Source organism: Odontesthes bonariensis, chromosome 2, assembly GCF_027942865.1.
Source record: "Odontesthes bonariensis isolate fOdoBon6 chromosome 2, fOdoBon6.hap1, whole genome shotgun sequence".
NCBI lineage: Eukaryota > Metazoa > Chordata > Actinopteri > Atheriniformes > Atherinopsidae > Odontesthes > Odontesthes bonariensis.
This window is the reverse complement of record NC_134507.1, coordinates 30,558,017-30,584,578: the sequence shown is the minus strand read 5'-3', so window position 1 is coordinate 30,584,578 and position 26,562 is coordinate 30,558,017. Positions and strand designations below refer to the sequence as shown.

Genomic DNA, 26,562 nt, shown 5'->3' with positions numbered 1-26,562 from the left:
AAAGCTAACTAATCTTTCCATTTTTTCTGCAAGAGATAATGGAATCTCATACACACACGGTGGCCACATTAACCTAGGAAGCAATCCAAACTGCAGACACCACAGCTTCAACTTTCCTGGAAGCCCTGATTTATCTATTCTATCCAGTCCCTCAGCAACGTCTTTCCCAAACTGCACTGCCTGCTCTCCATCATTCATGTCTGCCTGGTACCACCTGCCTAAACTCTTTACTGCCTTTTCCCTAATTATTGGAATGTTTTCTTCATTACTAACTTTCTATAACTTAATTTCCCTCTACTTATTGAGATACTTCTAGATTTAGTAGGTTTGATTTTCATCCCAGCCCACTTTAGATTTCTATTAAGTCTCTCGAGTATTCTCTTCATACGTGGCACTGTTGTAGTCACCAACGTCATATCATCCATGAATGCCCAAATTGGTGCAAGGCGCATGCCATCCTGACTTCTCTCTCCACCTACAACCCACTTGGAAACTCTAACAACGATCTCCATGGCCATTGTAAATGCTAATGGAGAAATCGTACACCCTGCCATAATGCCTATTTCTAGCCTCTGCCAACCTGTTGTGAAAGCTGCTGTAGAATAATCAGGAGTGTGACAAGGAACACACGGACGTGGACATTTTGTCCGTCAGTGAGCTGCAGATATAGTAAAATGAGTGTCAGACAGCAACAAGAAGCCTCACACAGCAGTGAGCTTGAAGGAGCTCTGAGATGTGGCATCAGCACTGATGCAGTTGGTTGGTTTGGACAGCAGGTGGTGCTGCTGCACCAACACAAACAGGAAGCTCTGACATGTTCTGAACTCCTCACACCCACCTTCCCTCAAATGTCCCCCGAAGCAGCTTTAAGGTTAAAAACTGCTGCAGCTGGATGAGACTGAAACACAAAGCAGCAGGCACGTGCAGAGGGGGGAGGGGGGGACTCCTACTCACCGGACAGTCCACACAGCGTGCTGAGGGGGAAAAGTACATGTATTAGGGTTGCTCTCCCTGAAAAATAAATAAGGGACACCTAATTAGAAGGGCCGGCCGTCCCGATTGCCTTCACCCTTCCTGGTCTGGTGAATTTTTAGCCACTTTTTTGGTGAGTGAAACAATTTTTTTTAACTATTTGACTCGAACCTGAATTGAATTAGATGCATATTTTTGAGTGACATGAACACGTGGAAAACAAATTATTATCCAGCAATTAACTTTAATACAAAATAACACAATTAACTGAATAAAATAAGTATCTTTCTTAAAGGAGAAGTTTGGAATTTTTAATAAAACTGGACCTTATTTCTGGCATAAAATAAGTTAATCGACTCACCGATAACAGTTTGGTTAAAGTCGGCGTCCTTAGATATTTAGATCACTGGAGATCGGCGTATATCCATACAACGGGAGAGAACAGGGCAGAGACAATACAGCCTCTAAATAAGGCATTATGTCTTTATTTCACCAATACTTTAAGACCAATGAATGAATGAACGCGTGCTATTGCACTGTTAGCTCAGAGCTGCCGTGCTGTTGCTATTCTGTAACAGAGTGGTGCAAAAAATCTACATTAAGTGGTTTCAGAGTTACATGGTTCTGTAAAAGCATTCAGAAAATAAAACAGCAATGTACTGATATTAGAAAATGTACTTTGTACTTTTGAATACTGAAGTATTTTTAAAAGTAAGTTCTTCAGTACTTTAACTTGAGTAAGATTTGACCATGAGTATCAATACATTGACTCAAGTATTGGAGTTGAGTACTTTGTCTCCCACTGCTTAAAGTATTGTCTGCGTCTGCGTAACTGCCATGTGTGCTGCTTTGTTGTCTTCCGCTATCTTTTCCGCGAGCACAGTACCTCCTCGACCAATGGGATGAGCGTATTCTCGTGTGTGAATATGCTGTCAGCTCATTGGTCAGTCACAGAGCAGGACAGGGTCTGGGAAAAAGTTTGCCGTACATTTTCATATAAAGCCCCCTGTTATAAATTTCCATTGGCATGATACTGACTATTTTTACTCTCACAGTAATACGGGACAAAGTGAGTCCCGTTTCAGCTCAATACGGGACAGGTGCTTTTGTTTCTAAATACGGGACGATTCCGTTTTTCAAGGGACGGTTGGCAACCCGAGTCTGTATGCCTGTATGTATGGCTTCTTTTTGTTTCTAGATGTTTCTTTTGTCATGGGCAAAGTGCATTAGAGAGATGAATAATTTTACTGTCAGTGAGTTGCAGTGTTTTTCCTACATGTATGTGTCTAGAGGCAACGAGGCATAGGTTATTTAACTAAAACTATGCAATGTAGCCTACATGCTTATTCACATAGTTTTGGACTATATTAGTATAAATACAACAACAATGACGATAATAATTAGAAGAATTTGAATTGTGATTTGCTCAATCTCTCATTTAAACAAATCAGTACTTGTTTATAACATTTGTATACGCACAAATTAAATATAATATGCATAAATATATAACTTTTATAACCTTGCTGTCTTGCGCAAAGTGGATAGTCAAGCACAAATACATTTAAATACATGATTTCTATATCATTTAATTATTTTTTACTTTATTATCATCACTATGAATAATAAAGGGCAGATTATGAATCAGCACCATGGAGCAAATTCGTAGCTATACAGCATGTCTTGAAAAAGTATGAAATGTCACTGTGTGTGTGTTTTATGTGCATTAGATTATAGTTTATCAATCATGTTTCATTCTGCAGAGATGCCTCGTGAGGAGAGGACGTTAAAGCAAAAACAAAAGGAGTGTTTCATATTCGTGCTCCATGTGCCCCCTTTTTACTTTGAGCCCCTGCCCCTCCAAAGGTCTCTGCAGGCCCTGCAAAGCAGCATCTTTGTTTGGTTTCTGCTCCACAGCAGAGTGAGCAGCATTGATGTCCCTGTAGCTCCAACAAAAAGGGACAAACAAGGACAAACAGCAGTCTGACATCTTCTGAATGTGAGCAACAGCTGGAAGTCACCTCCATACATGGTTTGTTTCCTCAGTCCGGGTCCCCGTCCCAGTCTGTGGTCCTTTTCTGCAGGTCATCCTTCCTCTCTGCCTACTTCCTGTTTATCTGCTGTCAAAGAAAGGCCGTCTGTGTCCTGGTCTGCGAATCTTTGCCAGTGATGTAGAAACCGAAGCTTTCTGAACCACTGAATCAATATGAAGTCATCGTGTTGAAACGGTTCAGTGTTTTAAAGCATTTGGTCAAATTAATTATGGCGCCATCTGCTGGTCACCCTTCAACACAGCATTTTAAAAGGCAGGGAGTTATAAAACAGAGAGACTGTTCTGCATAACAATAAAGGTTCGATGTGCATCTTGAAATGTTTGACTGTTTTATTAGAGACATTAATAATATATGTACAGTCATGTGAAAAAATTAGGACACCCTATGAAAACCTGTATATTCTTTAACATATTTGGACATGTGGATATTTAATATTAAATTTAACAGTACTGAGATATCCAAGTAATATGACTAAACAATTAAAAATTAAAACATTATGTAAAATTTAATTAAAAAAGAATGCAATTTCTGGTGAGGAATAAATTAGGACACCCCTATATATTGGGAAACTTAAAATAGTTAAGATCACACACAGGTGTATCATATCAGGTGCACATGATCAGAACATCGTTACCCAGCATGTTGAATGAGGCTTACCCTATTTAAACCTCAGAAATTTAGTTTGGTGTGTCCCTGACTGTTGAAGTAAGAGTGAGCACCATGGTGAGATCCAAAGAGCTGCCTGACACCCTCAGAAAGAAGATTGTGGCTGCTTATGAGTCTGGAAAGGGATTTAGAAAGATCTCCAAAGATTTTAACATCAGTCATTCCACCATCCGGAAAATTGTTTACAAGTGGAGGACATTCAAAACAACTGTGACCATGCCCAGGTCTGGCCGTCCAAGCAAGTTCACCCCCAGAGCAGACCGTAAGATGCTAAAAGAAGTCATGAAAAATCCTAAAATTTCATCACAGAATCTACAGCAGGCTTTAGCTACTGTTGATGTGAAAGTGCATGACTCAACTATCAGAAAGAGACTACACAAGTTTAATTTTCATGGGAGGTGTGCAAGGAGGAAACCTTTGCTCTCTAAGAAAAACATTAAGGCCAGACTGAAGTTTGCCAGAGAGAATGCAGACAAAGACCAGGACTTCTGGAATAATGTTCTTTGGACAGATGAGTCTAAAGTTGAATTATTTGGACACCAGAAAACAAGACATGTCTGGCGTAAACCAAATACAGCATTCCAAGAAAAGAACCTCATACCAACTGTGAAGCATGGAGGTGGAAGTGTCATGGTTTGGGGATGCTTTGCTGCAGCGGGACCTGGCCAGCTCACCATCATAGAATCCACCATGAATTCTGCTGTGTATCAGAGGGTGCTTGAGGAACATGTGAAACCATCTGTAAAAAAATTGAAGCTGAAGCGGAACTGGACCCTGCAACATGACAATGACCCAAAACATACCAGTAAATCCACCAAGGACTGGCTAAAAACTAAGAAGTGGAGAGTCCTGGAATGGCCAAGTCAAAGTCCAGATCTTAATCCAATTGAGATGCTGTGGAGTGATTTAAAACGAGCTGTACATGCAAGACGCCCCTCAAACATCTCACAGCTGAAAGAATTATGCATTGAGGAGTGGGGCAAACTTTCTTCAGATCGATGTCAGAGACTGGTAGGTGGCTACAAGAAGCGTCTCACGGAAGTTATTTCACCCAAAGGGGGCAACACTAGTTATTAGAGGGTAGGGTGTCCTAACTTTTTCCTCCATTATAATATGCATTTTTGTTCATAACTTTTGTTTCATGAGTAAAACGATGTTAATTGTGGTTGTTTAGTTGCAATTAAATAACTTTCTTTTCGAGAAATAAATAAACACAATTTTGGACATTGATATGTGAACATTTCTTAATAAAGAGCTGACTCTTTAATGGGGTGTCCTAATTTTTTCACCACTGTATGTAATAGAGATATGCTTTAGTAAGATTTATAGAAAGGTTCACATATGTTTATTTAACGAGATCATTTCAGTTGAGTTGGGCTTCAGTCTGTTCCTCTTCTTTGTTACGACCCCTCCAGCTTTTCACACGGCACACAAGTAGCTGGCACATCCTCCTGACTGCCGGGACAGAAAAGTGTGGCCACATCACTATTTTCTCCATCTTTCCCAACTGTTTGGGAGGCAGTAATAACAATAATAATCAAATGTTGCTTTCAGGTTCCCACATTTCCATCAGCTCAATCGTCTCTAAAGCTGCTCGTCTCTGACTGAATCACACTGACAGCTTCTCATTTCCACTGATGGAAGATGAAAGATTAAAAGTCAGTTTTTTTTTTATCAATTTCTTTATTGAGCAACAATACAAAGACATAGAAAGGATTGGGTGGACCCCAAACATAAAAAAATGCTCATTTGTTTTTGTTATACAATTTTCAGAAAAAACACCCACCCGCCCCTCCCACACAACATCCCCAACAACGCCATGTTCTAAGCACAGTACATGAATGAAAGTAATTTAAAACCACAAACAGGTGGACAGGAAGAGAAAGGGAAGAGAAAAAGAAAATAAAAGGGGGACAAAAAAAAGTAAATAAATAACCAAACAACAACTCAGACCTGCGTCTCTTCTGGTTCAATGTCTAGAGTGTCTATGATGGACAGCAGGGGGTCCCAAGTCCTGTTGAATTTACTCAATGAACCATTAAGGGAAAATCTAAGCCTCTCCAACTTCAAGTTGAAAAGAACTTCCTTGACCCATCGACTGTAAGAGGGGGGTGCAGTATGTTTCCAGTCAAGCAAAATTAAACGCCTTGCCAGTAAAGAACAGAAAGCCATGCAGTGTTGGGCTTTGCTTGCAAAGGATTTAGTTTGAAGAATACCAAAAAGAGCTGGGAGAGGACGGGGATCCTCCCCAACATCATAGGCTCTGTGGAGGGTACCAAATATTTCAGACCAAAAATGTTTCAACTTAGGGCATGACCAAAACATGTGCATGAGGTCAGCAGGAGACTGGTTACATCGATTACAGGTGTCTGCAACATTTGGGTAGAATTTTGACAATCTATGATTTGTATAATAGATCCTGTGTATTAATTTGCATTGGATTAGACCATGTCGTGCACAGATAGAGGAGCTGTGTACCAATTGTAGAATATTAGCCCACTGGTCCTCCTCAAGGGTCAGGCCCAGATCTTGTTCCCATAGGTTTTTTGTATTTTGGGGGAAGACAGCGGTAGTGGAGTCTAATGCCCTAAAAATATGTGAAATATTCCCTCTCTGATTAGGGTCCAACAAGAAAAGTTTACCTACCAAGGTTAGTGCAGGGATATTCGGAAAGTCAGGGTATTTTTTCTGCACAAAGTTCCTAATTTGAAAAAACCTAAAGAGGTGGGAGGGAGGAAGCTTAAATTTGGTCGATAAGCCAGTAAAGGACATGAAAGTGCCACCACCATAAAGATCCTTAATTGTGACAATGCCCCTCTCAAACCACAATTTAAAGGCAGAGTCCGTAATAGATGGTTTGAAATTATGGTTATCTAATATTGGTGCATAGATTGAGCAGTCTCTCAGGCCAAAATGCCTTCTGAATTGCAACCAGATTTTGAGGGACTGTTTGACTACTGGGTTTTTACTTGCATTCGCCGTTGACAAAATGAAGGAGAACAAAGCCACGCCCTCAATGAGGACTGAGATGAAGACATTTCAATGTCTACCCAAGCGGACTGGTTGGTCATGGATTTATCGGTCCAACATAGCAGTTTATGAATATTGGCTGCCCAGTAATAGTGTAAAAAATTGGGGAGAGCAAGACCCCCTACTCTTTTAGGCAGTTGCAATATTTTTTTTCGCATACGCACAGGTTTATTAGCCCGGAGAAACTTAGACATTGATTTGTCCAATTTGTCAAAAAACTTTTTTGAAGTGAGTACAGGGATATGTTGAAAGAGGTAGAGAAACTTTAGCAATATGGCCATCTTAATAAGGTTCACCCTGCCAGCCAACGACAAAGGTAGAGTGGACCACCTGGCAAAGTCATCCTCGACCTTAGCAAGCAAGGGGACAAAGTTTTTATTGAAAGTGTCAGTCAGAGTCTTGGTTATGATTATACCTAGATAAGAAGGAGCTATGCTGTCTGGGAGAGTCCCAACCAACTCGTTCAATGCAAATATTTCGCTTTTCCCAAAATTGAGTTTGTAGCCAGACAGTTGGCCAAATTTTTTTAAGATGTCTAAGGTAACTGGGAGTGATGTGGATGGGTTGGACACATAAAGGAGCAAGTCATCGGCATATAAAGATAGTTTATGTTCAGTGTTGTTACGAAAAGTACCATGAAATCCTGGTGCAGATCTCAACCAGATCGCTAACGGCTCAATAGCTATAGCAAACAATAAGGGGGATAGTGGACAACCTTGTCTTGTCCCACGTTGGAGTTGAAAAGGAGATGAGAAGGTATTATTTGTTTGTACACATGCAACTGGGGATGAATATAGCAATTTGACCCATGAAATGAAGCCAACCCAAATCTATCCATTACCTCAAACAGGAAGTCCCATTCAACCCTGTCAAATGCTTTTTCAGCGTCCAGCGACACCACGACCTCTGGGACGCTGGAGCTGGGAGTGTTGAGTATATTGAAAAGCCTTCTAGTATTGTGAAATGAGTGTCTACCCAACATAAAGCCTGTTTGGTCTGGTGAAATAATACTTGGTAAAATCTGTTGGAGGCGAAGGGACAAAAGTTTAGCCAGAATCTTGTAATCAACATTTAAGAGCGATATGGGTCTGAAGCTACTACAAAGTAGTGGGTCCTTGTCCTTTTTTAACAGAAGAGAAATAGTAGCATTATTCAAAGTTGGGGGTAGTCGGCCAGCAGACAGTGCTTCATTATATACATCACTTAAGATTTTGGAAAGAAGTGGGGAAAATTCCTTGTAAAATTCTACTGTGAAACCATCTGGACCCGGTGACTTGCCACTTTGTAAAGCTCTGATAGCACTTGCAACCTCAGATGGAGATGTTGGGCTGGCCAACTTTTCTACCCACTCCTCTGCTATCATGGGGAAAACAATATTATTGAGTGTATTGGGTGTATTTAACTGAGGGTGGTCAGATGCATATAGATCAGAATAAAATTTGGCAAATGTTTCATTTATACTTTTTGGGTCAGTAAAGGTAATACCAGATGGTGATTTTATGGTTGGGATTAGCCTAGAGGCAGCAGCAGCTCTGGATTGCTGGGCAAGGAGTTTGCCAGCTTTGACTCCTGACTCAAAGAATTTTTGTTGGGATCTAAGCAGTTGCAGTTCTGCTTCGTTGGTGGTTAAAAGAACTAGTTCAGAATGAAGTTGTAACCGTCTTTTGTAGAGTGCAGGATCTGGATTTCTAGAATAATTATCATCAACTTCAAGGATCATTTGTGCTAACTCTGTCTGTCTTTTCACATTTGTTTTTTTAAGGTAAGCTGTATAAGAAATTACATAGCCTCTCAGATATGCCTTGTAGGTTTCCCATAAAGTACCCCTTGACACGTCTGGAGTGTCATTTATTGAAAAAAATACTTGAGAGGTGGTTGTTGCATGCTCAACAAAGAGGTCATTAGCTAGTAGACTTGAGCTAAATCTCCATCGTGTCAGAGGGCGCCTATAAGTAGGAAAATGTATGTCTAGAGAAGTGGGAGCGTGATCTGAAATGATAATACTATGGTAATCACATGAGCATATATTAGAAAGCAATCTGTTGTCTAAGAGAAAGAAGTCTAATCTAGAATAAGAATGGTGGACAGGCGAAAAAAATGAAAACGATTTTTTGTCTGGAAATTTAAACCTCCATGGATCTGAAAAACCCAACTGTGATGCAGTGGATGAAAGTAGTTTGGCTGACTTAGTAAGGGAGTACGGTCTGGTTGAAGATCTGTCTAAATTAGGATGCTGAACAAAATTGAAACCCCCCCTATGATTACATGGTAAGTTTCAATATTGGGCATGGATGTAAAAAATCTTGGATATGAACTTATCATCATCCCAGTTTGGTGCATAAACACTGGCCAAGATGACTGGGGTGTTACACAGCAGCCCTGACACTATAACAAACCTGCCAGATGAATCAGCTACAAGTTTTTCTAGCTCAAAGGGAATGTGGCTTTGAATCAAGATTGCAGCCCCCCTGGCCCTATCACTGAACTTGGAATGATATAGTTGGTTAAACCGGCCCCTTTTAATGCGCAAAATTTCCTCTGTACGCAGGTGTGTCTCCTGCAAAAACACCACATCGCCTCTCAACCCCTGAATATGAGACATGATCTTATTTATTTTCTTTGCTTGGTTTGCCCCTTTGATGTTCCATGACATGAACCGAATATTATTCACTGACTTTTTATCATCCATGCAAGCAGTAAATTCTGTGTGAAGTATGCATAATATACCATGATATTAAAGTGCATGGAAAGTAAGCACATGCAGGAGCACAGTGTCTGAGAAATGAAAAAGGAAAGGAAAAAGAAAGGAGGAGGGGAAGAAAAGATAAAAAAAAAAAAAAAAAAGCCCTGACCCCACCCGTCTCCAATACAACCCACTCCCAGTAACCCCTTATACCCACAGTCCCTGCACAAAAGTGTCATCTTCACTTAGCAAAATTATCCGGGGGCTCTACTCCACTCTCTCTCCCCCACCACACAATCATAATAAAAAAGGTTATAGAAAAGTAAATTCAACCAATCTACATCGCATGACACTAAAATGATTGAATATAGACTAGACAGTAACAGTAGCCTAACTCCAAAAAAACACAGAACAGAATGGGTTAAACTTTCCACGCCGTTTCAGGCACGTTTAGCCGACACATTATCAGGCTTCAGTAGGCAATTAAGCACAGCCAACAATAACGGTAACGGAAGGCCTACAAAGGTGACTACGGTTCTCATTCATAGAAAATGAACAGGCAGTCCAGGCTTATGTCCATACACCACTCGGTGACATAATGAAAGTGAAACTTAAAAGAAGCATAGCCTACCATCAAAGTGATCGCAGTCCCTATGTACCCGCATTTTTTAAACTCAAGTCAGCGTTATTCCAACTCTACATTAGACTCGCCCTTCTCGCAGAAAAAGGAAATAGTAGCAATTGGTCACCTCAGCTGAGCCTTGACTTGAATCAGTCCTCCTCCGTTCTTGGAGCAGGCTCGTAGGTGGCCAGAAACTGCTCAGCTGCTCTCACTGATTTCAAGTGCCGTCTCTTGCCATCTTCCGATCTGATAAACAGTCGCGCAGGATACTGCAGTGAGGGCTTGAGGTGGAGAGTGTAGAGTTGTTGCATTACGTCTTTGTATTCCGCGCGCTGTTCCAGGACTTCGGGGCTGTAGTCTTCGTAAATATATATCGGCGCATCATTGTACTTCAGCTCGCCTCGCCGTCGCCGGGCTGCGCGAGTCACTGCCTCCTTCGTTTGAAACTTGTGAAAACAAATGATCACGGCCCTGGGCTTTTCTCCTTCGGCTGGTTTGTCTCTAAGCGCACGGTGGGCTCTCTCAAGTTCTGGAGGGCAAGGTAGCACATCTTTCCCCAGCACCTCAACCAAGAGGTTAGAAAAAAACACTGTTGGTCTCGTACCTTCGATTGATTCAGGCAGTCCTATGAGGCGAAGATTGCACCGCCTGCTTCTCCCCTCCAGGTCCAGAACCTTAGCTTTCAGCTTAGCGTTGTCTTCAGCCAGAGCAATCACCTGCGCTTCCAGACGTTGTAAATCGTTCAGCCCAGATTCCACATCGGAAATTCGTTGATCATGATTGTTCACGGTAGTCTGGATTCCGCCTAACTTTGCTTCAATGGCACCAAGCTTGTTTTCACATCTTGCTGAAAGAGAGTCAGGATTAGTTAGCAGGTCCGCTTTGAGGTTGTCTAGCATGCTAGCCAATGTAGCGTTGTCGACAGCGTGGCCAGCAGCAGAAACATTTTTTTTTTTCTTGTCCTGTTTGTTTGATGCAGTTCTAGAAGTCATTCTGGTTGGTAGTGTGCGTAAAACACATTCAGAAGATCGTAGGCACTAATTTCAGTAAATTTGAGCGAATAGATGGTCAAATATAAGTTGTGTGGCAGGAGCCCAAAAAAACACCACTACTCCATTCCGCTCGCCAACCGGAACCCCCAAAAAGTCAGTTTTTAAAGGCCAAGAGAATAAAACAGGTGTCAAACTTTAGACTGTGGCTTTTCTTTCAGTTCAGATGTAACTAAAGGTTTAAGGATCGTTTCCATTACTGATCGTTTCTAACCCAACTTTAACATCGTTATTCCAAAGGAAGAAAAACACAGAATACAAACACAAACTCATCATCATCATCATCATCATCATCATCATCATCATCAGGGTCCAGTCAGAGTCTCTCTGCACACAAGCTGCTGCTGCTTCATCTTCTGTGGATCATCAGGACACAGATCATCCTCTCAGCTCACATCGTCCTGTTCATCACTTCCATCTGTAGAGAGAAGAAGAAAGAAGAGAGGAGATAAACGAGTGTTTCCACAGCGTCTCTTCCTCAGCTGCCATCAGCTTTAATAAATAGAATAAATAATAAAGTCTAATAAAATACTGCTGAGAGCTGCACTGACCTCCGACCCTCTACTGACCTCAGAGTCTGCAGTTTGTTGTGTGGACTCTTCACAAGATCAGACAGCTCCTTCACTGCTGATTCATTCAGCTTGTTCCTGCTCAGGTCCAGTTGTGTCAGATGGGAGGGGTTGGACTTCAGAGCAGAGCCCAGAGAAGCACAGCTGATCTCTGACAAACTGCAGTTCTCCAATCTGAATAAAGAATAAAATATTATTTATTAAATCATCATTTCATCAACTAAACCCCTGAAGAAGAAAACAGACTTTACCATGAAGACCAGCACAACTTTCACATCATATTAATCTGAATAAACAACTAAAACATGGTGTCTGACCTCAGAGTCTTCAGTCCACAGTGTGGACTCTGCAGAAAGCTGCACATCTCCTTCGCTGCAGAATCACCGATGATGTTCCCGCTCAGGTCCAGTTCTGTCAGATGGGAGGGGTTGGACTTCAGAGCAGAGACCAGAGAAGCACAGCTGATCTCTGACAAACTGCACCACCTCAATCTGAATAAAGAATAAAACATGTGAGCTGAAGCCAACAGAGAAAATGACTCTAAACAAGCTGCTGTCCATCATGGACGATGAGCAACTGATCTGTGCTGAGTGCTGACAGAAACAGCTGACATTAACAAAGTGTGCCAGTGCTGCAGGTTATTTTCACCAGCACTCGTGGAAATAGTAGCCCCTTTCACACTGAGATCCGCTACCTTCGCGGGTCCAAATTGCACCTTCGAACCGCGTCGAGCAATGTGAAAGCTTGGCGTATTAGGTGACCCGTGTCGCCTGAAGCCGAGTTCAGGGGGCGTTGCCTAGTGGCAGAGTGTCACACGAAACACATAAAATGCTGGGCGTGTACAATGACGTAGGCACAAGCCATGTTTTTGCAATTGTATATGCAGTTCATGGAGATGTTATTTTACGGGGTGTGGATGGTTACAACGTGGGATGCCACCGAAGAACATATGCAGAGAATACAAGAGCACTATAATCTCCAAGTTGAGGAAATCCATCGACAATTTGAAGCAGAAGAACACGAACAGCGTCGACGCAATCGACGAAGACATTTAGCTGTCATGGCTCTGAACACACATGTGTCTGCAAGAAGAGTGTGCCCATTCTGTCTTTTAAACTCCTCACGTCACGCCACGCCCACGTCCATCCCGCGTCAATTGCTTTCACATCAAATTCGGCTCGGCAAAAAGACTAGGGTCTGACGCGGGTCGAATGGCGAGTCGAGTTGACACGCCAGCCCGGATCGTCAGTGTGAACACAACGGCGGACACGCTAAATTCGCGAATTAAACGCGGGTTCTTCCTCAGTGTGAAAGGGGCTATAGAGTGTAGGAGGTGTCTAAGAAAGGATTGCAGTTCCCACAGTCCCTGAAGGCAGCATGATGGGGGGCCTCTTCTGCTGTTCTGTCAGTCAGGATTTAACACCCCTGTCAGCTGACGTCCTGGCTCTCAAAGCAGGTCAGCAGCAAAAGTTTGAAAGTGAAAAAAACGCATCAGAAGGTGGAAAAAACTTCAGAATCTGACAGAAAGTTTGTGAATCTGAAAACAGAAAACATCTCAAATATGGAAAAATGGGACTAAAGTGGAAATAAAACCTATGAAAAAAGAATGAAACTTACATTCAAAGTGAAATAAACTTCTGCTGCACTTTGTTCGACTTTGAATCTCATTTTTTGTTCCTCAAAGAAAGTGATGATGTTTCTTATCTGCCGTTTCTCAGCCTGCATTCACTCACATGCTGCTCACAGTTCTCTGAGCTCTTACTGAATGAAACAGGTGGGAACAGCTCCCATACAGTCAGCAGGGGAACAGAACAGCATGTATCTGCAGTGATTACATTACATTACGGGCATTTTGCAGACGCTTTTATCCAAAGCGACTTACAATAAGTGTGTTCCACATCGGTAGGCAAAAGAACTTCAGGTCACAAGAAATCAGAAGTGCATTTCCTTCCAAAACCAAACAGCTAAGAGCATAACTAGTGCTAGAGTAAGTGTGGTAAGTTAGGTACCTAGACAGATGGGAAGACAATTTAGAAAACAAAGACAATTTAGGAAACAAATAAGTGCGTAAGGAGCTGGGACGAAACAGGTGATGTCCTAAGAGGGCGGATCAGGGTAGTGTTTCCTGAAGAGGTGGGTTTTCAGCCTGTGGCGAAAGATGGGCAGCGACTCAGCTGTCCTTACATCAGTCGGGAGATCGTTCCACCATCGGGGTGCCAGAACAGAGAAAAGCCGTGACCGTGTCGATCGTACGCAGGGACCCCTGAGTGACGGGGCAGCCAGGCGCCTGGTGGCCGCAGAGCGAAGTGGTCGGGCCGGGGTGTAGGGCTTGACCATAGCCTGGAGGTATGAAGGAGCTGTTCCTTCCACTGCCCTGTAGGCCAGCACCAGAGTCTGAAACTGGATGCTGCAGCTACAGGGAGCCAGTGTAGAGAGCGGAGAAGGGGAGTGGTGTGGGAGAACTTGGGGAGGTCGAACACCAGACGAGCTGCAGCTTTCTGAACCAGATCCAGAGGTCTGATGGCAGAAGCCTGGGGGCCAGCAAGGAGCGAGTTGCAGTAGTCCAGGCGGGAGATGACAAGAGCCTGGATGAGCACCTGCGCCGCCTTGTCGGTGAGGAAGGGGTGAATCCTCCGGATGTTGGAGATGAGGAATCGGCAGGAACAGGTCACTGATGCGATGTTTGGCGAGAACGACAGTTCGTCGTCCAGGGTCACACCCAGATTCCTCGTGGTCCGGGTTGACGTCACCACGGAGTCATCCATGGTGATGGCCAGGTCTCCCCCGGGAGAAACACCAGCTCAGTCTTGTCCAGGTTGAGCTTATAAGGTGGTGCATCGACATCCACCCCGAGATGTCTGCCAGGCATGCAGCAATGCCTCCACTTGGGTGTCAGAAGGGGGAAAAGACAGAATCCGCTGGGTGTCATCTGCATAGCAGTTGCAGGAAAAGTTATGGGAGTGGATGATGGAACCAAGAGATGATGTGTAGAGCAGTGTTTCCCAAATGAATGGGTCGTCCTCAGCCTTCTGGAGAGCTTTAAGACCTGACCCAATTATTTTAATCAGGTGTGCTGGAGCAGGGAAACATGGAAAACATGCAGGGCAGTGTGCCTTGAGGACCAGGGTTGGGAAACACTGGTGTAGAGGGAGAAAAGAAGAGGACCCAAGACCGAACCTTGGGGAACCCCAGTGGTGAGCCTACGTGGCTTCGACACAGACCCTCTCAGTGTTACCTGGTAGGAGCGATCTGTCAGGTAGGATGAGAACATGGACAGTGCAGAGCCAGAAACACCCATTCCCTCCAGGGTAGAGAGAAGGATGTGGTGGTTCACTGTGTCAAATGCTGCAGACAGGTCCAGGAGAATCAGGACAGAGGAGAGAGAGTTAGCTCGAGCAGTTTGGAGTGACTCAGTTACTGCTAGGAGGGCCGTCTCAGGTGAGGGGCCCACCTTGAACCCGGACTGGTGGGGATCCAAGAGGTTGTTCTGGTGGAGGTAAGAGGACAGTTGTTTAAAGACAGCACGTTCAAGAGTTTTGGACAGGAAGGGAAGAAGGGATACCGGTCTGTAATTCTTGATCTCTGAAGGGTCAAGAGCTGGTTTCTTTAGAAGAGGAGTGACTCTGGCAGTCTTGAAAGCAGAAGGAAAAGAGCCTGATGTCAAAGATGTGTTAATGAGGTGGGTCAGGTAAGGAAGAAGATCAGGGGCAGCAGAATGAAGGAGAGGCGAAGGGACTGGGTCAAGGGAACATGTGGTGGGGCGGCTGGATGTTACAAGGTGAAGGACCTAATTTGCAGAGAGGGGAGAGAAGTGGGACAGAGAGGGAGGTGAGGGAGAAGGTGGTAGAGGGAGGAGTGGGAGAGCGACAAGTGTGGGTGGTGTGGACAGCTGGGGGGTGAGAGAAGGAAGATCGGATATCGTTAACCTTCTTGTCAAAGATGTCGGCAAAATCGTCAGGGAGGAGGGACGAGAAAGTTTGAAAGAGTTTTTTGGGGTTGGAAGCAGAAGTTTGAATTTTGTTACAGAAAAAGGCAGTTTTAGCAGCAGAGAGAGAGGAGGAGAAAGTGGAAAGCAAAGACTGGAAGGCAATAAGGCCCTCAGGGAGTTTACTTTTCCCCCATTTGCGCTCAGCCGCCCTCAAGCTCCGCCTCTCAGTACGCACTGAGTCCGACAGCCAAGGGGAAGGTGGAGCTGAGCAGTCCCTGCCTCCCTCCTTCATGGGAGCTCAGTGATCATCCTTTGTGTCTGTGTTGGGCTCACCTGCACAGGTGTTCACCTGTTCAGCTTCTCTTTGGCTGCACAGTTATCAAACACTGACTCTGCTGCATGTTTTCACACATTTCTCACCTGATGGAAAGCTGCTCACGCACACTTACAGCTTCCTTCCATCTGCCGTTACCTAGCAACAACTTAGCTAACAGCTGTTCTCTCATCCATCGTGCAATCGTGTTATTTTTCTTCTGATAACCTCTTCTTTGTATTTTCCTCACAGTCACTAAATGTCAGCATCACCTTAAAGGGACACTATGTAATAAATTAAGTAATTTATTAGCTCAAATCAACATGTTCTTTCATAAATTAGTCCTCATTAGTGTAAAATTATCTCTGTCAAAAATCTCAATTATCCTCCTGAGTGAAGAATAACTTGTCTGTATCTACATAGAGCGGGCAAGCTCTATGGAGGCTGCCATGTCCTTCCGGTCTATGAAAAATGACAAAGTGCCGAGAGGGACATAAAGCACTTCGAATTGCGTTTTCCCCAACACCAGGCCTGGAAGCGGAAATTACGTCATTTTGACGTCACGTCCGCCGAATGGCTTATTACTGGCGCTAATGGTAAATAGATTTTATCTCGTAAATTATCCCACTAATAATGCATTGATTGTTACCAAACTTCTGCCGTAGTACACATAGTCTCTTAACTCACAAAACGAGGCATTAGAAAGTTTGTCCGTTTACCGGGAGTTTATTTAAAAGAACACTTTCCAGATAGCAACTACACACTCCTGCTAACGCTACCGCTGCGTCACTTCCGGCAACGTCACTTCCGGAAACTCCCGGAATATGATTTGCACACCAAAGGCTATGTCAACTAATGTTATCTGACATGTTATCTGTCATCTGTATTTATAGTGTTATTGTATGTGTGTTATGTAATCCTTTGTACTGTGTGTCTTGATGTCTTTTTGTTTGTATGGACCTTGAGTCTGAAGCTATAGCTTCTTGAATCTTGACCCATACCGCCTGCCGTAGTTCAAGAAGTTGCAACGCACATTTGAAAACGTGAGGCGCTAGAGAGCAAATTCATTCGACTTTGCAAAATAAAATTGCACCACTAGATGGGGGAAGAAATTACAAAGTCTCCCTTTAAGTTGGCCGTGGCATTGTGTAACAGAGGGAATTATTGATAGAATTCATGAAATAAAGCTCAACTGAAAGCGATTTCCTTTCAGCTTTTTGGCTGGATTTTGTCATCATGAATGAATCTGACTGAAGAGAGCTGCTGCTGTGATGAAAGCTGTTTTCTAACCAAGTCAAAGATTGTTCATTTCCAACAGCGTTGGAGGGGAGTTGGTTAGTACAGGGATTAAAGCAAAAAAAAGTCGTCTGACTGAAATTTTTAGCGATTAAACATCAGATTGAGTTCCCCCCCTTGTACCCCTTCGGAAACCAATGTAGCCATACCTCTGCCCTCAATACAGAACGTACATTGGTTCTATGCAAGGAATGGAGGGATAATGGAGATACTTGATCAGATGCCACAGCAGACTGTATGATTCTATAACATGTGAAAGTGTGTCCTTTATGCTGTCCTAGCCCAATTTTACACATACCTTCCTAAGACCTAATGCAAGTGTTCAGTTTTGTTTCCAAGGGATAAAAACTTTCACAGTGGATTACACACGCATTCATTTTAACCGCCTGGAAGGGGGGGAAAGTTTTAGTCTATGCATTCTTGTGGCAGCACATTAGATAACTATTCTGGCTATTTAATGGCATTCCACAGAGTGTTAGCTTTGTGAAAAGGCTAAGTAGGTTAGTTTATGATGAACTGTAACTCCTGTAGTTGGCGCAGTGCAAAAATGCTAGAATTCTATAGAATAGAATTCTACTGAATACCAAGTGGTTTTTAATTGAGCTGTAACGTCAACATTTCATTAAGACATTAGCGCATGTTTCCCCAAAACATTGCGTGAACCTGTTGTCGCATTCGCATTCCTTAATCAAATGCACTGCAGAACGACATAGCCTAAGGGCCATTTCACACTGTAGCATACCCTGTGGTAGGCTATATTATCAACCAACCTATTGTTGGCATGCTGATATGTTAATATGCCAGACGTGTTAACTGATGGAGCCTACTCGGCTTTGGTTTAGGCTACAAAGAATCATGTCGGAACATCATTGCGCCCGTACACTTTTCAAAACGTCATTTTGATTGTCCATAAGGTAAAGGCTTGAGCATCCCTGTTAGTCTGACAAAAATAATTTCAAATAACTAAATAGCCTAGATAATTCTACATGCTCCAGACTTGCTTGTCTTGTCCACGCTGAAACTATATAATTTGGACCGTTTGGGTCATTGAACGCTGATGATTTTCAGCGAATTAAACATGTGACCAGGAGTAACCTTATGTGGACATCAGTTCACAGACTTGACAAACGCCTTTTCTAATGGGGGTTTCCAACATGTAAAGGCCTCAGGTACCGGTCCAGCATTCCTTCTATATTGCTCTAACGAAATACTATTTTAAGGCGTGTATTTGTAAATTATAGCTAGCTAGGACTAATAATTACTGCAAGTCATTTTTCCACGCAGTTGTAGCCCCAGCCCCCACGCCCCGCTCCCGCCGTTGACAACTCGTGTTCCTTTTTCTTTTTTTTGCCGCACCTTCCTTATCAGGGGAGGGCGCGGCTCAAACATAAAGGAATCAAAACAAATACTGCTGTTAATTTAATCTGTTACATCACATCAGTATTATAATAAAATCCATACACCAAACACCCGTCACAACCCACCCTCCCCTTTCTCAAGCAGGACGATCTTCCAGTTGAGTTCAGTTGTCGGAAAATCCGTCACAGCGACGGAGAACTTTAATCCATGTGGTTAGTATCAGCTGATTAATGGGCTGCTCCAAACTGTTGTTATTGTTTCAGTCAGAAATATTCACCAACTCTGGACCTCTGGAGGCATCAGCCAGTGATTCTAGATTTGTTTCTGTCTGACAGATTCACCGTGTTTTCTTATTATTGAATAAATCATTATTTCATCAACTAAACCCCTGAAGAAGAAAACAGACTTTACCATGAAGACCAGCACAACTTTCACATCATATTAATCTGAACAAACAACTAAAACATGGTGTCTGACCTCAGAGTCTTCAGTCCACAGTGTGGACTCTGCAGAAAGCTGCACAGCTCCTTCGCTGCAGAGTCTCCGATGATGTTGCAGCTCAGGTCCAGTTGTGTCAGATGGGAGGGGTTGGACTTCAGAGCAGAGACCAGAGAAGCACAGCTGATCTCTGACAAACCGCAGCCGCTCAATCTGAATAAAGAATAAAACATGTGAGCTGAAGCCAACAGGATGCAGGCTGAAACTGATTTTAATCAGCTATATGTGCCTTTCCAAATATCATATTTGGATCCGGCTCTGCCACTAGTGCTCATCTTTGGAAATTATTCAATTATTGGCTTGGCTACAACTTATTAATGATCAAATAATAATAATAAAACGGTAGTATATAAGCTACATGGTGATGATTCTACACAGACTCACCAGGCTTTAGCTGTAAGGGGGGAAAAAAACATCCTTCCGCGTTTGAATGGACCGTGCCAGAATGTCACTATCCCATAGATAGCCTACTTATTTAACCTACTTAATTGTAACAATAAATACATATTTAGGCCATCATAAAATATATAATAATAATCCACTAACAACGGCAATTTAATGGTAATACATTTAAAACTATATATTTTGTTTTACTAATGCGCTTTGGCGCACTGCGCGTTATAAAAAGCTGCCGTTCCATTCCTGAATTTTAACGGTTAAAAGCATCCGTTTTATTCTGTTAGAGAGGCTCATTTAATTTCAACAGCTGGCAACCTACCATGACGCAGGAGTTGGTTGGAAAGAAGGGCACCACTTCGCCTATTTGGAATTTCTTTGGTATTGAACCAGATGAGCGTGGGCTGCCATAAGATTTAAATAAATGTGTCTGTAAGATTTGCGCATCTGTGGTCCGTGCCAAAGATGGACAGACAACAAATCTACGCGATCACCTGCGTGTTCACCATCCTGAAGAATATGCAACGATCAACGTGTCCGTGCGCTCAGGGCTTGCCAAAAAAACGCAACCGACCATATCTGTGATGTTTGCGAAAAGCACTACATATAAAACTGACAGTGACCGGTGGCAGGAGCTGACAGGTGTTGTAACTCGCTACCTGGCCAAAGAAATGATATCGTTCAACACGTTCGAGAAGCCCACTTTCAAGGCCATGCTACACACCTTTGACAGGCAGTACGAGTTGCCAGCCTTTGCACTGCAAAGTTAATGCTTTAGCTGAAGTTGAACGTCATACCACCTTTTCTGTTGACAATGAGCAAGTTTCCCGACGCACTACGAGCAGTTAGCGTGAATAACATGAAATGTTTGACGTGGGAAAAACGAAGACAAGCTGTAACCTAGACATAATACCCTAATAAAAATAATAATAATAATAAATTATATAAGAATAAGCCAATTAGGCATATTTGTAGCATAGGCTATTTTAATTTTCATGCCTGACTCTAATTCATATTACAGTAGTTATATATATTCCTAAAGAAAAAAAACAAACAAAAAAAAAAAGTGGGCGTGGCATCACGATGGTTACCATCCATCGTGATGGTGGGTCATCGTCCATCGGCACAACCCTACCAGACAGAAATGGTTTTGACATTGGGTGCGCAATGCATTGCGGGCAACGTAGTGTCCGGCTGAGAATAGTTGAATAACATACTGGCTTCCGCACGACGTTACCCGTGATGAATTGCAGCAGAGCGGGGTAGGCATAGCAAAAAAAAAGGCTAGTGGAAGTGATGGCACAGAGACAGACAACGATTCTCCTTATGAACATTTAAAACAATTTTACATTCTCGCAAACCAAGATCCCGACGGCAAAAATCTTACCTTTCTGTGTCAGATATGTCCACCTGCGCAGCAAAAACAAGTTAGGACATCAACAACGTCCTTCTCGAATTTGAAACGGCACATTGAGTTAAAACATCCATCCAGTGTGAATGCATATATGCACGCCCTCGAGAGTCATAAGGGAGGAAAGGGAAAAAAGACCCCCTGCCAATCCCACACGCAAATGACACTGCCAGCAGCCTTCAAGAGATCCGTGGTGGTCTCACAGGAGCAGGTAGATAAACTGATTATCGACTACATTGTGGAAGATTTACAACCTCTAAGCAAAGTTGAGAAACCCTCGTTCATCAGACTAGTGACAGGTTTGCAACCAACCAGACGTGCCTTCAAGAAAGCAAGTGCAGGGACTACTGAATAGAGAATTCAAGGAGGTTATCAATAAATTAAAAAGGGAACTTCCCGAGCTTGATTTTGTTTGCACAACAGCTTATTGCTGGTCAGCTGTCAACAAGAGATTCATGGGCATTACAGTTCATTGGCTTGACAAACATGATCCATCACTCAGGAAATCAACTGCACTTGCATGCCGTCGTGTCAGAGGGTCACACACACATATGATGTACTGGCAAAAGTACTGGCAGAGGTGTACAAGGAATTTAAAATTCAGAACAAAATTGTGTGCACAGTGGCAGACAATGCCTCAAATTTTGTTACGGCATTTAACTGTTTTGGAGTGGGTGTTGCTATTACAGCTGCTGATGAAACAGTGGAAGAGGCTTCTGTCCAGGCAATTGACAGTTTGCATGATGGTGATGGTGATGATGGGCTTGAGCCAGCACCCCTCTCAGCGTTAGAGGATCCCTGCCTCCCCCCTCACAGAAGGTGCATGGCCCACACCTTAAATCTTGTTGCTGCCGACACAAAGAATGTAACTGACAGGCAGTACAACACACTGGCGAGGCCTGTGTTTTCCAAAGCATGCGCTCTGTGGAACAGAGTAAAACGGAGCTCAAAAGCCTCAGATTTGGTTGAGGAAAAGCTAAAGATTGGCTTTGTGACTCCAAATGACACACGATGGAACTCAAAGTTCCTCTCCATGCAGCACCTGAGTCACATAGCCACATTGACTCCACAGGCCAGCGACCTGATAGCGCCAGGTGATCCAGCTCCTGAATATGACAAGCTGCGTCTGCACACCGTCTGTGATGAGTTCGGCCTTCGGCGGTTTTCCCCACAGGACATTGATTTCATCCATAACTTTGTGAGTGTGATGCATCCCTTAGCCGCTGCACTAAACATTTTTCAAGGGGAGAAAAACACATTCCTTGGGTACCTGGTGCTTACAATTGTGCAGCTGAAAAATGACTTGAGAGGGCTGCTGGATGAGAGCTCAAAGCCTACAGCTACAGCAGGTCTGGCTGCATGTCGTCCTCTCATCCAAACCATGATTCAGGCAATCTGCAAAAGATTGGATGACAGGCTTGAAGAAAAAGAGAACATACTGGCAGCTGTACTACTCCCACTGTTCAAGTTGGACTGGGTGTCGGATGACGTTCGGCGCTTGCAGTACAGAGTGATGTTGAAGCAAGAAGTGCAATCTATGTCTGTGGTGGAGTCTGAACAAGCGCAAACCTCTGCAACAGAGAGGAAAAGCAGCGCTTCCTCCTTTTTTAAATTCAGTCGAAGCCCAGCAACAGTCACCAAGTCCGAGGTGGACATGTACCTGGATGCCCCAACTGCTGACAACTTCAATGAGTACACAGTCCTACCCAAGCTGAAAAAGCTGTTTGTGAAGTACAACACAGCAATCCTGTCAAGTGCTCCAGTGGAGAGGCTGTTCAGCACTGGTGGCCAGATATTTAGGCCCAGGAGAAACCGGTTGGGAGATGCCAACTTCGAAAAACAGTTGGTGTTAAATGCAAACAAAAAACTCTTTCAGGGTTCATACACATTTTGACCAAAAGATTTCCATGACTTTTCCAAGACTTTTCCATGACTTTAAACAACATTTCCATGACCAAACATTTGGTGAAAACTCGGTGTATACATCAAAAAGTGATCAAATGTTGTATTAAAACTAACAATGAGAATTCCAAAGCATACAGTATTATCTCAAATGACACAAATGAATGTGAGACAATAGTTTGATTAAAAGAATAAACATTTATAGATTCAAGTTCAGAAGCAGGTGCGTGTTACGATTGCGGCCCCTGCCCCCATCCCTCAAGTGGATCTGTCCATACCGCCATTACAGGATCTCCGCGGATCCTTAAAAAGTATTAAAAAGTCTTAAATAAAAAATACGTTTTTTAAGGTCTTAAAATGTCTTAAATTTCGCCGATTTTCGAAGAGTGGCATTAAATTTCATCTGGGCGGAATGAAAGAATGATATGTCTGGAGAGAGCTTTTGTGTGTGCGCCAGTACTTCCGGTGAAAACTTCCGGTGATTTGACAGCTAGGGCGTCAGGTTAGGGCCAGTGGCCGTAAACAAAGGTTAACTTGTAGCCTAGAAGAAAGATAATATAACGTAGCTAAAAAGACTAGCTTTCTTCAGTAGCCTAATGCTTACCGATTTAGCAAGCCTAGCAGCCTCGTTGCTAATGCTAGCCGCCGTAACGTTAGCAACCATACCCGACGTCAAGGAGTTGGCTGAGCAGGGGCAACAGTATGGAGGAGCTGGCAGAGTTAACTTCATAATGGGTGAGTGCAGGTTTCATTCACTTGTTTTCATTCTTTCATAGGATTGATTCACTTCATTGGTTTATCCGATTGCTGGCCGTCTATGGTTGCTATGGCCAACGAACTTTTCAGTAGTATTCAGCGTATGCCTGCTTATAATTTGCGAGTATTTCTTTTTAAAGCATATACATTATTTCAAACTCAGCATAAATGAACGACCTGAAAATATGAATGTTACAAATTTCCATGACTTTTCCAAAACTTTTGCAATTTTATTTTTTTCAAGCACTTTTTCAGGCCTGGAAATGACCATTTTAAAATTCCATGACTTTTCCAGGTTTTTCATGACCGTACGAACCCTGCTCTTTGGACTGACCTGAGGGGAGAAAGAAGTATCCAGGTGGTGGGGTACAGTTTTAAGTTTGCACTAGTGTAACCATGTTCCTGTAGATCATGTCCCCAGCACTGAATTGAAAAGGTCACCAATACTGTATGAAAGTTGAAGTTACCTACCTAAAGTTGCATAAAGTTCCATCTTACACAAAGTTACATGTTAAAAATCACTGTATCAACCATAAAGATACGCAGTTTCCTTAAAAATAAAGTTTTTTGTGCCTTTAAGTTTTGCCTTCATTACCTTCATTCAGAGGTTTTGCTCATTTCATACACACACATATGTATATATAATATCATATATATCTAATAATATATACATATTTCATATTACATATTCTTTTTTAATTAAATGCTGGTAGATTTCATTGCACTAAGTATAGAAATGGTCTACCTTGTCTGTACTGCTGCAAGTTTCATCACCTGGTAAGAAGCCCACAATTGCAGTGTCAGAGCAAATGTCTACAATGAGCAGTTTCAAAGAACGTATAGTGATTTCTAGCTCGTAGAGTGAAAAAATGTATTTATTTGAATATCTCACGAAAAAAGTAAAATGAACTGAACTTTGAACTAGTTCAGAATTAAAATTGTGAACTTTGAACGTGAACTGTTCACTTTGAGCATGTATGAACTGAACTTGAACTAGTTCAGAAAAGCTGTGAACTGGCACAACACTGCCACTAGTAAAGCAAGAATGAACATTTGGAAGGAGCAGCAGGGGAAATAAGTACTGAGATGAGTGTGTGCAGCATGTTCTTCTTCTTTGGTGTAATTCTGGATTCCTCTCTGGTTTCTGCACTTTTTGATGGATTCTTTTAGCATGTGATCCTCTCAACTTTGGTGATTTTTCATCCTTCAAGTTTAAAATAAAGTGCTGAGTCAGCGCTTGGCCATTTCCTCCAGTCTGTCACTAACTACTGGGTGAAGGCTAAAGCCCAAAGCAGACTGAGTCATTGGAGTTAAAGTGACTGAACTCTGCACATTTGTCCTGTTCAAATGAGCAGCAGAACCATCAGATCTGTCAGTTTGTGCTGCAGTTTAATCTTCATCCAGCTTTCCAAACTTTACTGATCAAAGATCTCTCAGATGAACCAGAAAGGTGAGTCAAAGCTACATTTCAGCTGCTCCATGTTTACTTTTACTTCCGTTTTCTCTCCTTTTAGGACTGAAGAAAAATGTTTTTTACCAGGTTGATTTTTCTAAGGAACAGCTCTTCTTCAGTGTGTGAAAGTGAGGAAAGAATTGCTTTGGCAGGTGAAAAGGATGGAAGGGAGGATTAATTCAGACATGTGGAAACACTGAATGTTTGAATATTTCCACACGTCACTAAATCATTTCAACTAAAACAGAAGAACTAAAAGAGCTGCAGTGAACTGACCTCAGAGCCTCCAGTCTGCAGTTTGGACTTTCCAGGCCAGCAGACAGATGTTCCACTGCTGGATCCGACAGCTCGTTGTTACTCAGGTCCAGTTGTTTCAGATGGGAGGGGTTGGACTTTAAAGCAGAGGCCACAACTTCACAGTCAGTCCCTGAGAGTTTAGTTCTAACAAGTCTGTGATGAGAGAAAACGTAAAGTCAGTTCTACTAAAATCAGACAATCTGCACTATAAACACTAACTGAACTCATATTCTGACTGAACACGGTGATGTGAATGTAATGTCCTCTGATGAACATCTGTTCTTCACATCTGTGATTGATCTCATCTCATCTTCCTGTGTTTGACACGACACCATTAATCTCTTCAGTCTCTCAGACCTGAGCACCTTTAAACTGACTTTTCTTCATTATTTTCTCTAATCTGCAGATAAAGTCGGACAAAGAAGGAAATGTGGTGTCACATTCAGACTGAAAACATGTTTGATCTGATCCCAAAGTCAGAATAAGGACGTCTTGTTCAGAAAACCCTTTTTACATTCTTACATCTTTTATTTGACTCCAGAATCTTTATAAAAAGTTCAGCTTATTGAACATTTACAGCTGAAAGACGACCTCTTTGCTAACCACTGTCAGGTGGGACTGTTCACACCCATATACAGGAAAAATCCACTCTAAGAAGCTTCTAAGCACCAGTTAGCTTCTCCAGGGGTCTGAAAGCTGCCACAGAGCAACATCATTATGTCTCCGGCGATATCAGCTCCAACACTGCAGGCTATACTTTGAGCTTTCCCCTCGTATATTTACATTCTGTGCAAAGGCCACAGAGGGACATTACGACCAATCACCGTAGGTTCTAATGTGCTGGGTAACCAGTTGTTACGGAACAAGATAGGCTCTCACACCGGCAGGCTACCAAGTAGCTAGCAGTAGTCGTGCAACGGATCATCATTGATCCGTGATCCGTTCGGATCAATTATTTCGGTTCGGCACACATGATCCGCGGATTGATTTATGAAAAAAAATAAATAAATTGTGCGCATGTATTCTGTGTCTGTTCAGGCTACTGGATCCTTAAATTTCCCTCTGGATTAATAAAGTATCCATCTATCTATCTATCTATCTATGTTCAGTCCTCACACAGCCGTTACCCTTCCTGCTAGTTCCAGGGACAGAGCCACTTTCCACGCTCTGGGTAAAAGTCTGCATTTGCAGCGACATCACCCCGGTGTTTCACTGACAGGAGTGAAACCGAAAGCGGCTCAACAACCGCTCATCACCGCGGCATTTAAGCAGCCCCTTCCTTCACAGTCCGACCGGGCTAAAGCAATCACA

The 26,562-nt window shown here is 42.9% G+C and overlaps 1 protein-coding gene and 1 pseudogene across 9 annotated transcripts in view; both read right to left on the bottom strand.

Moving 5' to 3' along the window:
* Window positions 1-5,487: 5,487 nt before the first annotated feature.
* The window catches only part of LOC142397635 (protein NLRC3-like), a 63,078-nt gene continuing 42,003 nt past the window's right edge, over window positions 5,488-26,562 (bottom strand). For 7 of the 9 annotated variants that reach the window (XM_075481175.1, XM_075481155.1, XM_075481199.1 and 4 more), the window contains 5 exons: window positions 25,231-25,404; window positions 19,016-19,189; window positions 11,960-12,133; window positions 11,625-11,816; window positions 5,488-11,491 (listed from right to left, as the gene is read on the bottom strand). In XM_075481175.1, coding sequence (XP_075337290.1) covers window positions 11,482-11,491; window positions 11,625-11,816; window positions 11,960-12,133; window positions 19,016-19,189; window positions 25,231-25,404 — 724 coding nt within the window. In that variant the 3' untranslated portion in view covers window positions 5,488-11,481. The remainder of the gene's footprint in view (window positions 11,492-11,624; window positions 11,817-11,959; window positions 12,134-19,015; window positions 19,190-25,230; window positions 25,405-26,562) is intronic. The other 2 variants (XM_075481207.1, XM_075481225.1) reach the window with 2 other exon arrangements.
* Window positions 12,157-14,511, bottom strand: LOC142398636 (uncharacterized; annotated as a pseudogene).